At 36.8% G+C, this 13,525-nt stretch overlaps 1 protein-coding gene across 2 annotated transcripts in view; it reads left to right on the forward strand.

Annotated features, from left to right (window-relative positions):
* Positions 1-363: 363 nt before the first annotated feature.
* lcorl (ligand dependent nuclear receptor corepressor-like) overlaps positions 364-13,525 on the forward strand; it is a 28,954-nt gene continuing 15,792 nt past the window's right edge. Inside the window, exons 1-6 of one of the 2 annotated variants that reach the window (XM_008413060.2) lie at positions 364-507; positions 1,345-1,410; positions 3,651-3,739; positions 4,403-4,529; positions 11,674-11,865; positions 11,961-12,033. In XM_008413060.2, the coding sequence (XP_008411282.1) occupies positions 414-507; positions 1,345-1,410; positions 3,651-3,739; positions 4,403-4,529; positions 11,674-11,865; positions 11,961-12,033 (641 nt within the window). In that variant the 5' untranslated portion in view covers positions 364-413. The remainder of the gene's footprint in view (positions 508-1,344; positions 1,411-3,650; positions 3,740-4,402; positions 4,530-11,673; positions 11,866-11,960; positions 12,034-13,525) is intronic. The other variant, XM_008413050.2, reaches the window with a different exon arrangement.

Raw genomic sequence — 13,525 nt, forward strand, 5'->3', positions numbered from 1 at the left:
GGTTGAATATGAGGGCTGACAAAAGCTTTCAGATTTCTATGTGTAAAAAACAAGATTACTTTTTTCTTTTTCCCTCCCCTGCGTATTTACGCGCTATGTTATGTTTCCCAACAAAACACACTGAAGAATTTAGTTTCAATATGGCAAAATATAGAAAAATTCAATATGTGTAAACACTTTGACCGCTCTGGATAGGCGCCATCACCCCGTGACCCTGCAGGCATAAGCAGGTAAAGTCGATGGATAAATGTAATGTAAACATATTTTGCAAAGCTCTGTGAAGTTGTGTGGCTGTTTATCATTATCTCAGCTCCCTCTAGTGGTAAGCTGCCGGTGGAACATTTGTGTGGCAGTCTCATCCCGTCTCTTCTCAGCAGAGAGAGAGAGGGAGAGAGGGGGTAGGGATTGAGAGAATGGCGGCCGTGCAATGCACCAGATGCATGGTAGAAAGGAAAGGGTTTCGGCGGGAACTTGATTCCTGGCGACATAGACTGATACACTTCGTTGGTATGAAATCCTATCATGTTTTAGTTTTTCAAAAACAACTCAGTTGTTTTGGCTAGCTTTAGCCGCCAATAAAGAGCGCTGCTCCGACCTAAGCTGCCTTGCTAACTAGTAGCTTGCTGGTTGCTGTCGGTACTGTAGGTAGTTTATAACTGTAGCAACTAGCTTGCGTGTTAGCTCCTTTGTCCAAGCTTTGCCAGCTAGCTGTTAGCCGGTGTTTGTTTTTTTAGGCATTTCCGTGTCAGTTGGACAACTTCACACATATATCACGGCGTGTTATAATAACACATTTATAATGTAGTAATGACGTTTTCCGTGTTTGTTTACTGACACGTTCATATATATCGGCTATGCTAACGCGAAGCTAGGCTAGGTTTAGGTTTCAGCTAACCTTTATGGGAGGGGTTTTGTTGATACGCAGAGAAAGCTAATGTCACATCAGGGGAATAAAGCCCTGTAGATGGCTCAAGTTAACGACTTTTATCAATTTAGCGCCATGTTGTACCTCTTTTCATGTTACTGCCTCAGAAATCCGGTTGTGTCAAGATTATGCTAACTTAGTCCAAGCCAACGGTAGATAAGGTTTATTGTCTGACATGAAAATAAGGACCTAACCCAATATCTGCCACTCAATCTATACGATGATATAAAGGTCTTACTAACATTTGAATATATTTATTGTTGCAGTTGAGTTTTGAACAAACCGCATCGGCATGGTTATAAGTTTTTTTCTTAGGCCTTGTATGGATTTACGTTAACAAATAACGCGATTAGGACCGTAATTGAACTCCAGAATATAATTTTTATATAAGTGACAGTTTGTTACTTTTTGTCTTGCAGGGTTTGAAAGTATTCTGGTGGGAATTTATGGCCCAATGCTGCTGAGAGACCTTAATTTATTTGTGGGTAGGTTATTAATACTTTATACTCGAAGTGTTTTGGTCATTGCATTATAGCAAGCAGACTGTCAACCTGATGAGTGTGCCTGTTTTTAAACGCACTGAGACCTTGTGGAGTACAAAGGTACCTTCTGACATTTGAAACTTGACTTAAAAACTTAAAAACTTTTTATGACTATTTTGAGGTGCCAGCTGTTGATTTTTAAATTTTTTCTGGAAGGAGGTTCACTCAGGTTTTAAACAAACGATACAAACGATCTTTGACTCAGTCATGAACTAGTTGACCTGTTTTAAGTGTTGCAGCATTTAAAGCACAAATGTAATATTACTAGTTGTTTATTTCACAATATGGCCCTCAAAACAGCAGGACCTTGCCCTAACACCAACACCTGTGCATTCCACCTATGCATTTCCTGCATTGACATATTTTCACTCAATCACACTTGTATGCAGATAACATATGTCCAGTAGATCATAGTCACTGCGGTATTGTTTTGTTTCAACATTTTAACTCAACATTTATGCTAAATCCTATTTCCTGGGTTTATTCCTACCTCTAACATGTCCACATTCCTCTGTCACTTAACCATTTTTATTCAGGTAATTAATTTATTGTACAGGGAAATAGGACAGCCCTTCAAAAACTGATATTCAGTTTGTGCTGATATTTGCTGAAAAAATACATGCAACTTAAAACCTGTATGCTTTATGAAAATAGTTATCAATGCATTAAGAAATATTAGTTTTAGATGCTTATTAGGGAATGTAAAATGTCCTCTATGGACAAAAAAAATATACCTAATGTATTTAAATTTCATCCATAACCTAACACAATACACTACATGCTATATAATTATTCCAAAACAGCCGACCTTAATAAATATATAGATTTTTAGAGCATGCTTGAAGTCATGAGTCTGACTGTAAATTTATTAATGTCAAAATGTAACATATTTTTGGAACTTTTTTTCACTAGGTTAATGCCATAGAACTAGGAGTGCGCTAGTCTTTCAGCCAAAATTTTGAATATGAAACCGATTTTATCCATCAGTCTTACCTACCTCCACAAGGTTTGAAAATCAGCCACTGTCTCTTTTTGTTCTATCATGAGAGAGAACTGAAAAACAGTTAAATGGAATTTTAAATGAAAAGGGATCGATTGTTTTGTTTAGTTAATTTAGTAGTTTGGACATCAGTGGTCTAAACATTTTTATTTTATAGCACAACCTTGTGCAGTTAAAACAAGTTTGTTTTGTTTCACGGCTATTAGTCACTGGGATTGGAACAATTAAGATGCATTGTGATCTTATAAAACTTGACAGCCGTTTATAAGAAAAATCTGTAATTGTTGGCAGGTCAAGCTGTTTTTTTCTTTTTTGCTGTACTGGGACATATGAACCTTTTTTGAGTTTATACTAAAAGGCTACTGCTACAAAAACACTGATGCTTCAGATTGAAAACAGATTAGTAACAGTCATTGTGTGTTGCAAGTCAGAAAATATAATGAAATGTACAACATCCACCATTGTCAGAGTTACTGTTGGACAGGAAATAATTTTGAGACACTGGAAATATGTTAGTAAATATGGGATTGACTTTGAGGTCAGGGCGTGCGCAAAAAGTAATCAATTTAATCAGAAAAACTTCCCCACAGTCCAGAAAAATGAATTTATTGATTAGCCATTTTTAATCAATCTAAGTGACTTTGGTGGACAAGGTTTTAAGGTATCGAACTAGAGATCTACATTTTGAAATAATCTAGTGGTGGTTTCTGTCATCCCATACCAAGTTGTTGTTGTATGTTACTGAGTAGGTTTTATTTAATCTTTCTCCGTAACAGTAATTATTTATAGCATTATGTCATAGCAACTGAAACGCCATGTACTTTTGAATTAGGATAGCAGTGTTGCCTGCCAGCAGTTCAGGGGAAATTTGACTGGAAGTTACACAGCTGTTGCAAAATTAAGATCTGCAAGTTATGTTGAATCTCTCAGTGAATATGAAGTTTGCTTGTTGCACATTCTGCTGTTCCCAGTGTCATTTGATTTTTGTACCTACCACTTTTGTTGGGTCTCACTTTAAATCCACAGTTTAATTTCTCAATAGCTAAAAAAATGCATGTTGATTTCTGCTGTGAAAGGTGAAAAGGTTGTAAACAAGATGCCAAAGAAATAGATCTATCATGTGTTACCCAGAATGGGTCAAGCTGTATTTGAGGAACTGTAGAGTTTTTGATATGTTTTACAGACTGTGAACCTGATGAGTTGGATGACTGGTCAGCAGAGGCAAGCCTCTCAACATGTTCGTTCTGTAATCTGCCACTGGACAAACTCAATGTAAGGATTTTTGATGACATTGTCAAATGCACAATTTCTCACACAGTATACCGTATTTTCCGCACTATAAGGCGCACCTAAATACCTTCAATTTCCTCAAAAGCCGACAGTGCGCCTTATAACCCGGTGCGCCTTATATATGAACCAATATTGAGCCACAACAGGTCTAGCAACTAAGGTAAGCAGCCGCCGACTTTTTTTTTCCCCATAGAAGAAGTGCGCGGTGCATGCTGGGATAGTTGTCAGAACGCTGGTTTGTTAATAAAGTTTGATAATACATTTAAAGCCAGAGGGGCGAGGGAAGAGAGACGGAGACTGCGGCGGCAGCGTGTCGGTTGGTTTGTGTTACCCAGAAAGCAGTTGGGCACAATATCGCAACACCAACACCATGAGTGAAACAACGACTGGGGCAGACTACTATATAAAGCACTCGGGGACCACTTCTTTACAAATGTGGATGTGTAATAATAGAGTACGGAACAAATTGGCAACCCAAACTGAAGCGTCTATTCTATGCACCTTATATATGAAAAAAGTTTTAAAATAGGCCATTCATTGAAGGTGCGCCTTATAATCCGATGTGCCTTATAGTGCAGAAAATACAGTAATCTAAGATTTGAATGAAGAACCAATAAGGTAACTGATTATTTTTCCTCCATGTAGGACCAAGTTCCCGCAGCTGCGTCGCCTCTCTCCTCCCCTTCTGATTACTCTCCTTGTCAGACCTCAACCATCTCTGAGAGCAGCCAATCAGCACACAAGTTCCTTCAAGCTGTGTTTCACAAGAAAGGTCAGTCTATTATTGAATGTGTTTGTCTGGTTTGGCCTTAAAAAAAAAACAAAAAAAAAAACGAACATGTATGGATCTTTTTTGATGTATGCTGAGTGTGACCAATAGAAATGATCTGAAGCTGAAAATATCAGATAAATAAATTCTTTAAATGTGTTCCCTAGATAAAGACCAATTACAAAAATTATTATTGAAAATACATATATAGATAAATATTAGCATCAGTAATCACAATATGGGGCTATTTTGTAACCCTATGTCAATGGAATATAATGTCCTGGTTTTGAGCAAAGGGAATTTATTTTAATGTCACAGAAATCTAACTTTGTCTGGCTAATAAATTAGTGTAGGACAAAGCCTTATAAATGACAAGAATAATTCAGAAACTGGCATACGCTGTTATTTTTTATGTAAAAGTCATCTTTTCTGAATTTGTGGTCTGAAGTGTAACAAGAATGTCCCCTGAAGTTGAAAATCTAACTTGGAAAGTCAGAGTTTTCCAGATGGCCCCAAGTTCAATCATTGCTGCCACACATGGTGAAAGTTACAGATGTAACCTACCTTTTAGCAATTCTGAGCTTTTGTGTCTCATTAAATCAACAAGATGTACAATAATGTAAAACCTCTATTTGTGTACTTGTTCTCTTGTTTGGTTGCACAAAATGGAAAGGAATAAATCATTGGTTTGTATTTATGTAAGTAATGCAATAGCAGCCTCTCCGCCCAAGGTCCACCTCAAATTTCGGAGGTTGTAGCTGCTCTCGCTGCTCACTGTAACTGCAGTACTATCAGTGCTTTCTAGTTTTGTCACCAAAGTCTCCAATAAACTAGAGAAAGTTGCAAGTCGCTCTTTTAAAAACATGTCCAGGGCTTAAAGAGCTCCGGCCGGGGGCCGGATTTCCGGCTTTTGACCAAACGGTCCGCCTCAACCAAACTGTAGCAAGTACACCTCGCTGCAGCAAACAGAAAGGGGCGGGGACGGACCACTGTCAGCCTCTTGCCTTATTTGGAAATGGGACCATTGCAATCCGGAAGTGAAGGGGGCGCTATTTCCTATATTATCCGCGTTCTCCCGTTTAAATTTTCTTTTGAAATCTGATATAGCTTCATCTTTAGGAAGGAGTTTCACTCTCAGCATGTACTTCAACTTTTCTTTTTTATTTACTTCAGCGCAGCTCACAGCTTTTAACAAATTCCGTAGCTTTCTGTGTACTTCTAAATATGCTTTAGTTGCATCTTTTTGGGCCTGCCACTGCCTCTAGTGGCGTGGGGGTGGTAACACAACTAATATAATTATGTCACTAAACGAGAATACCACAAAATCTTTATTATTTACTATTAATTTCGCCATTACTGGCAACGTGAAAGACAAATTATCTTCTAAAATACCATATTTTTCTTCAGGATGTAGAGCTAATTAGGTGACATAAACAACACCTTTATACATTATAAATAATATCTATGTATCTCCATCACTTATAGGAGGAAGAAAAGAAATAAGAGATGAAAAACAACATTATCAACAACAATAGAAATACCATATACAATGTATGCATAAAAAATTTAATTGAGCAAAAGTCAATAACAAACAAATTAATTAGGTTCACAGATGAATAACCAGGACTGTTAAACAAGCAATAACCCACATTTTTGTTTTGTTGGTAGAGTCCTATATATAGGAAAAAATATGGTTAAACTATTTAGTCTTCCAAGGTGGAAAATTTTCTTTGACTCTAAAACAATAAAATAAAACTAATTAATAGAATCATAATATAAACATTTAGTGCATCAAGTAAACACATAGCATTTTGCAGGTAAATGTTATCATTTAATTTGGCTAAGAATAATTATTGCACTGTCAGTGAATGACGTCTAATAGATGTTCTATATTTACCAGAGGAACACAGTAACGCCTTCATGAGCTCAAACTGAGGAAGAAAAGAGGATGGATGCTCTAAACAGTTTAGACAGAGTTGATTTTGGTTTCACCACTATTTACCTACAATTTTTCCTGCTATTCCAAGTATTCTTAAAAGATTGTCTGTTAGTCTGCAGCTCATGTGACCAAACCAGCCGAGGAGATGAAAAGCTAAAGCACTTTTAAGTTGTAACATTTTAACTCATTGTTAAAATGTTAACTTTGCTTAACTAGAGGTAATGTTAGCTAATGTTACTTCTAACTAACTAGAGGTTTTGACAGAGTTGCACTTGTTAGGTAACCCCAAGATCACTGGGTCTTCTTAAAAGATAAAGTGATGTTTCTTAAAAATGTAGCCAGTGTTTTCAGCAAAATTGAGCTGACTGTCCAGGAATTATCCAAGGTATTTAAAATTTGCCAAAGAACCTCTTTCAGATCTTGTTTATGTCATTTAATGAGCTCTACTTCCTTAAGAAAATTAAAAAGTATGGTGTTTTGTGAGGGACTTTATCTTTTGCGGTTCCAGTAATGCCAGAATTAATAATAAATAATAAAGACTGGTATTCTGACTTAGTAATGTATTTATATTAGTTGTGCTACCACCCCCACGCCACTAGAGGCAGTAGCAGGCCCGAGAAGATGCGAAAAAGGAGCAGATTTAGAAGTACACAGAAAGCAACGGAAATTGTTAAAAACTGTGAGCTGCACAGAAGTAAATAAAAGAGAGAAGTTCAAATACATGCTGAGAGAGAAACTCCTTCCTAAAGATGAAGCTATATCACAGATTTAGAAAGAAAATTAAAACAAGAGACCACGGATAATATAGGAAATAGCGCCCCCTTCACTTCCGGAGTGCAATGATCCCATTTTCAAATAAGGTAAGGGGCTGACAGTGGTCCATCCCCGCCCCTTTCTGTTTGCTGCAGCGAGGACCTTCTCAACTGTAGTCTCCGGGCTTAAAGAGCTCCGTCTACAAAGATGTCTGCCAATCAGAGTTCTAGCTCCCGTGTTCTTGACCAATGGCTGACCAACGGTTTGTAGAAAAGAAGCGCATGCGTTCGGTTCGGTGGTTAAATCAAATGCGATATGAAAGAAGATGGGAGTTTGTCTCACCCGGGAAAGGAACACGTTTACTTGCGAAAGGAATTAAAAACAAGTGGCGCTGGGTATGGCTAGAAGAAAAAGGACAAGACAGGAAGTTGGCAGACATTTTTACAAAAGGGGGGCGCTGGGATTCCTTTGGGGGGCGTTTGGTCGAAGGTAAACTTTACACCTTACAATCACAACAATACCAGTTTGGACTTTGAGCAACTTCCTAAAACTGTATTTCGTAGGGTTCATTTTATAGCGTTAACACCGGAGCTGTAAGTGGTCCGGTATGAAACGGGGGTGATAGGACTACGGTACCACAACACTTTTAAATTTCAACAATCAGAATGCAGAAATTGTTTCCGTTGTTTTGAAAGGTTTATGTTAGTCTGCCTTCTCCCCATCGATACGCTTCCCGACCGCCCTGCACCATACGGGGTAAAAATAAAAACCAAGGTGCACATTGTGCAAAACTCTGAAATAGGAGAAGCGGGACATAAAACGGAGCAACGAACTAGACGTGAATTATTGCATAAAAACAGAGAATCCGACGCTGAACAGTGAAAAAATCAACACATGATGTGAGACACATGACAATTAGCAGGTGATGAATGAAGATTACAGACGGTCAATAAACGATAAAATAAATCTAGCAACAGGAAAGAAACTAAAGTGGACATAGCAATAAACCAAGAGAGGATAATACTAATCAAAGGAAACTAAATGGAAATGAAGAACAAAATGCAAGAATAAACTAAGAAACCAAAGTAAATACAGAAGAATAAACTGGTATGGCAAGACCTTTCGAGCAAGAATTAATACAGAGGACTGTATGGCAAGAATAAACAGACTATTTCCAGATAAAAGGTAAAATAATATTGTTGAAGTGCCATGGGTTTAAGACCATATCTAATACTGAGAATAAATATATCTTACAGACATAACAGTAAAGAACTGATCACTTATTTTTGTTTTTAATTAGATTTGATATATTTATTTATTCAATATTATTTTTATGTCAGTGTTAATGTCATGAGGCTGATGACTCCATGACACTTTCAATTTGACTCATTAGGATTTGATTAAGAACCAGATTTGTTCTTTGTAATTTCTGTYCAGTAAAACTATTAATCTATAAAACAATAGACAGGTCTATATAAAGATATTATCCATGTTTCTGTCTCATATTTGTATGGCATTAAAAGGATATGGAACTTTTGTTTTTCCACTGAAAGCCCTGGTTTGAACAATAAATGCCATGTGGGTGAAGTTTTATGGATAATACTCTGATGTCCCATTCTCCTGAAGGCAGCACAGAGCTGCACCACCAGAAACCGACAGAAACACTGAAGAGAAGAAGTGCTATGATTACTGTAGTTACAGTTYYATCCATGTTTTAATGCTGCAGAGCTCAGTCGTTTTGCAAATAGTTCAAAGTTTAAACTGGCATGTTGTACATCTTTTATCTGCTCATTTTGTGGAATATTTAACATCTAGAAAATGTTGATCTTGATAAGCCAAGATCAACTGATTTAAAGGTTACACAGACTGACCAGCTGGKGGCGGTAGTGTACCAACTTGCTGTTTGGGAAGAAAAGACTATGGTGAAGAAGAAGAAGACCCAGATTTATGTTGTAACTTTTAAACACCATCGTATGCCTAAGCATACAGCCATGATTTAAAAATGGCCCAGTCAAATCCCATACCTAAATCAAATGAACAGTTATGTCAGGAGAGCTCACAACGACTTCCCATCCAATCTGACTGAGCTTCAGCTTTTTGCAAAGAAAAACTGACAACACCGTCAACCGTTATTTATTTGTGTTTGTATAGTTATATAAATATGTATTGATATTACTAAATAATTTATTAAATAAATTATGAACGGCTGTGTGATTTGTAATATGCTCTTCATACATCGAATCAGAATATTCCATTCCTATTCTACTGTTATAGCCACTAAGCATATTTACATATGCTGAACTATGTACTACTTAAATAATAACATACTTAAATAATTAAATTTTTTATAAATGTAGCTTTGATAGATGTTTGAATATGGTTTCCAGTAACAAAAARRCGTGTTATGATCGATTAAATGCGCTGATACATCATTTTGCCTGCTAAACACATAAGCTGAGTGGAGTGGTGGACCGCTCCAAGATGGTCGCCCTAAATCTCGTCAGCGACAATAGGCGAGAGCGGTCCATGAGGCTCTATTCTTATATTATGTCTATGCGTTAGATGCTCAACTGTGTCTCATCTTTTCTACATCACAGGTCAGTAARATGTATTTTGAAATATATATCTTGTATTTTGATATATAGGATATATTGGCATCAGTGACGTGCGTTGAGGTTCATTGTTGGTGAGGCACTGACTTTTGACTTAGACACCATCCATGTTATTGGACCTACGGAAATTTCGCGCATGCATACATCACTGGGGGGCAAAAAGACTAATCTTTTACGCGTCATTCATGGCCGTGTTAACTCAGTGAAACTTAAACATGTAGGTATTAATTTCGTGCTATGATCAACAGCAAAGTGATCTGTATTCGCCAAGTTACGCAGACTCATTGCCATAACAACTGACAACAATGCCACTTCATGTTTTAGGATTTAACACCAAAAAACATTCAAGAATTTTGCACACAGAACACAACATTTAGTTTGTTGTTGTGGTACATTTTAGGCTTAATGTTTTATTAATAAATAATTGCTGTGGTAGATTAGCTACCGCTTCTACTTTACAAAATTATTTAAACATTAACTGTAGCCCACAAAACGCACATTTAATTAAAAAACTAAACAAAAACATCTTATTGCCGTCTTACCTTTACGTTTCAATGAAATCCATACACCGCTAATTCTGCACAAAAATATCCGTTCATCCAAAGCCAAGTCTATCCTCGGCATGTCTTTTATACTCTGAGAATCATCAAACTGTCTCGAAGCAAAACTTTCAGCTCCGGTGTTGGTCTTCCTTTAGTTATCATCTCCTGCTTCAATTGAAAATCCACTTTAGAAAACTGTTTAAGTGTAGAAATGTAGTCTTTCATGTTGACGTCGGAAGAGAGAAGAAAAATATGTTGCTGTACTTTACTTATTTACTGTGGCTAGCTCCATGGCTAGCTTGCTGTCTCTTACTCTGCAGTTGTGCAGTCACAATATCTAGGATCATGAGCGCCCCCAGCGGTGAGGCACCTCGAGTCTGTTCTCTGCCGTTTCTTATCGCTCCTCCGCACACAAAACACGATGTCGCTGGAGGTGTCTTAAAAATTGATAAATACATTGTCAACGTTGCTAAGTTGGAAATAATGCTCCCACTTCAAACTGAAGTGTTCTTCGTCGCTGTACGGTTTTGCATGACAGTCTGACTCTGGACACACCACAGCAGTAGGTACTAGCTGTTATTATTGTCTTTAGAGTAGATACCAGTCTGATCAGGATGTAAGGCCTGAAACTACCTGATTGGGCACAAATTTCATCAATAGTTTGGACTGTTTTATGTTTGATATTTGAAATGAAGTCAGCATATCTATCTCTTCTGCAAATCTCTGGCTCCAACAAAAAGTGCAACATGTTACTTTGTGTCAACCATGTTCCAGTGTATGCATTTTGTCGTGAAATTAGTTAATCTTTGCCTAATTAAAACCAACAACACATGCTGATGCTTCACCTAGTCTTTGTCAAAATTTGAGGAATAAGTTGAGGAAAAATTTTTGTTTACTTGCTGATGTCAGCAACACAAAAGTTGTAAAAAAAATAAACAGATAAAACATCTTGTACTTTGGATCTAGCAAGGAACAGGTTGTGTGTTTATATTTGGATTTTATGTGTCTAGTAGAGAACATAAAAGGGCAGTACTTTAGTTATACTACCTTTTGCCTTTTTTGTTCATAAGAAAATGAGAGAACATTTTTAATACTCTACACTACACCACCTTTTTAAAAGTAGTGTTCTTCTTTTTTCCTAAGCTTTATTGTTTGAATATTAATGTACTGAGATATGCTTACAGGCAAATTCCTGTGTTTGTACGAGCTTCAAGTTGCGTTTACGAGCTCATCTTTGAGCAAACAACTCAAATTTGAGTTCATTTTAACTTTCATCTCGATCTCCTCTCTTTGCATTTCAGATGTGACCCTGGATTGTGATCCCAAAATACCTTTAGTTGCTCATGAACTGATGAAGAAGATGATACATAAGTTTGCTGAGGAGTATACATCCAAGTGCCTGCTCCGTACCACAACAAATGGAGTTACAAGACCCTCATCTCTGGTGCCAGAAACATCAGATGCTCCTCTGGATCTCACAGTGAACCGAACAGGTGTGAAAAGCTTTTGGAGGTTGAAATACTTTGAATCAAAATAAACTTGACTCCATACAGTTTTATATTTATGAAATATTTTTGCTTTTTAATAGATGGTGTGTTGGATCTCTCAAACCGGAACGCCACAAGCTCTGCAACAACATCATCCAATTCCAACGCCTCAGAGTAAGAGTTTTATTTTGCATGGATTTATTTAGTTTAAAGAGAGAAAAAGTTATGAGGGAATAAGAGTAACATGGCATGTTGGCATTTTTATCAAAGAATGCCCTGGCAATAAAATATTACCAAATTGGTGCTGCTGATCTTTTCATCTTCTCGCAAGTCAATACTAAGATGGGTGCTTCAGCCTAAACACTGTTGACTGACTTGTAGTTTTGCAATAGCTCTTTCTTGTAAATTATTCAACAGGCCACTCTTGAGCCCAAATAATTCAGTTCTGTTGTTGTTCGGGTTTGTAATCATACATTCTCTTAAAAAAGTATTCACATCCCTTGAATCTTTTCACATTTTTGCTACGGTACAACCACAAGCTTTATTGTATTTTAGTGTCTTTATGTGATAAACCAACTTGGAGTCGTGTAAAGTCATAAAGTGGAAGAAAAGGCGTACACAGATTTAAAAAAAATGTGAGCTAATAAATAAAAATGGTAAAATTGTGATTAAAAATGGTGTGGCATCCATTTGCGTTTAGTTTCTGTCTCACACTTAAATGGGATTCTAAAGTTACCGTCAGAAGACACCTAATTAGCAAATAGTCCACCTGTGTGTTAGGGCTGGGCAATAAATGATATATATTTTAATATCAATAGTAAATACGATAGAATGTTCAGTAATTTCACAGAGCTTTGATTCAGAACCATAAAGCATTCTGGGGGATGTAGGCAGAGGAAAGCCTTTAGCCCCTTAACCTTTCTCATGCAGCTAAGCAAGATGATTGGCATTGACTTACTCACTCACTTTTTGGGTACCTAGCAACAACCTGTTGAGTAACTTGTGGAGCAGGAGTTGCATGTTTCTCATCTGTGCCTCATAATTGCTTAAAAATAAGAAACAATGTGAAGTGAAGGAAGAAAATGAGTGAAACAGCCGTATTTCCAATACTTAAAACAAAAACTAATCAATCATTTTTGATATCGACTGATGTGAAACACTTGTATCGTGATACATTTTTTTAGCTATATCAATATTTTATTTTAAATATCCGATATTTAAAATAAAAAGATAATAAATAATTAACATTGACTGATATGAAATTTGTATATCGTGATACATTTTTTTAGCCATTTTGTATACATCTGTTCTGTGAAGTCTTCACAGAACATTAGTGAACAAACTGCATCATGAAGACCGAGGAACACACAAAACAGTTCGGGAATAAAGGTGAGAAGTTTAATGCTGGGTTATAACACAATATTCCAATCTGGTCTAGTAGAAATCCACAACTGAACTGAACATTTTAGTCAAGACTCGACAATTTATGTCAACATACAGTCACGATCGCTTCTGACTTATCTTGAGCTATTTCAGTCTCTAGATGAAGCAAGCAGGTAAGACACACAACAACAAACTTGCCGTTAGTTTCAAAGAGAGATGGTGCCACAAACTATCTGTTCAGGGGTGCTGCATAGATTTTTATTAGCAAAGAAATTTAAAAATC

This window comes from Poecilia reticulata, linkage group LG1 (genome assembly GCF_000633615.1).
Source record: "Poecilia reticulata strain Guanapo linkage group LG1, Guppy_female_1.0+MT, whole genome shotgun sequence".
Taxonomy (NCBI): domain Eukaryota; kingdom Metazoa; phylum Chordata; class Actinopteri; order Cyprinodontiformes; family Poeciliidae; genus Poecilia; species Poecilia reticulata.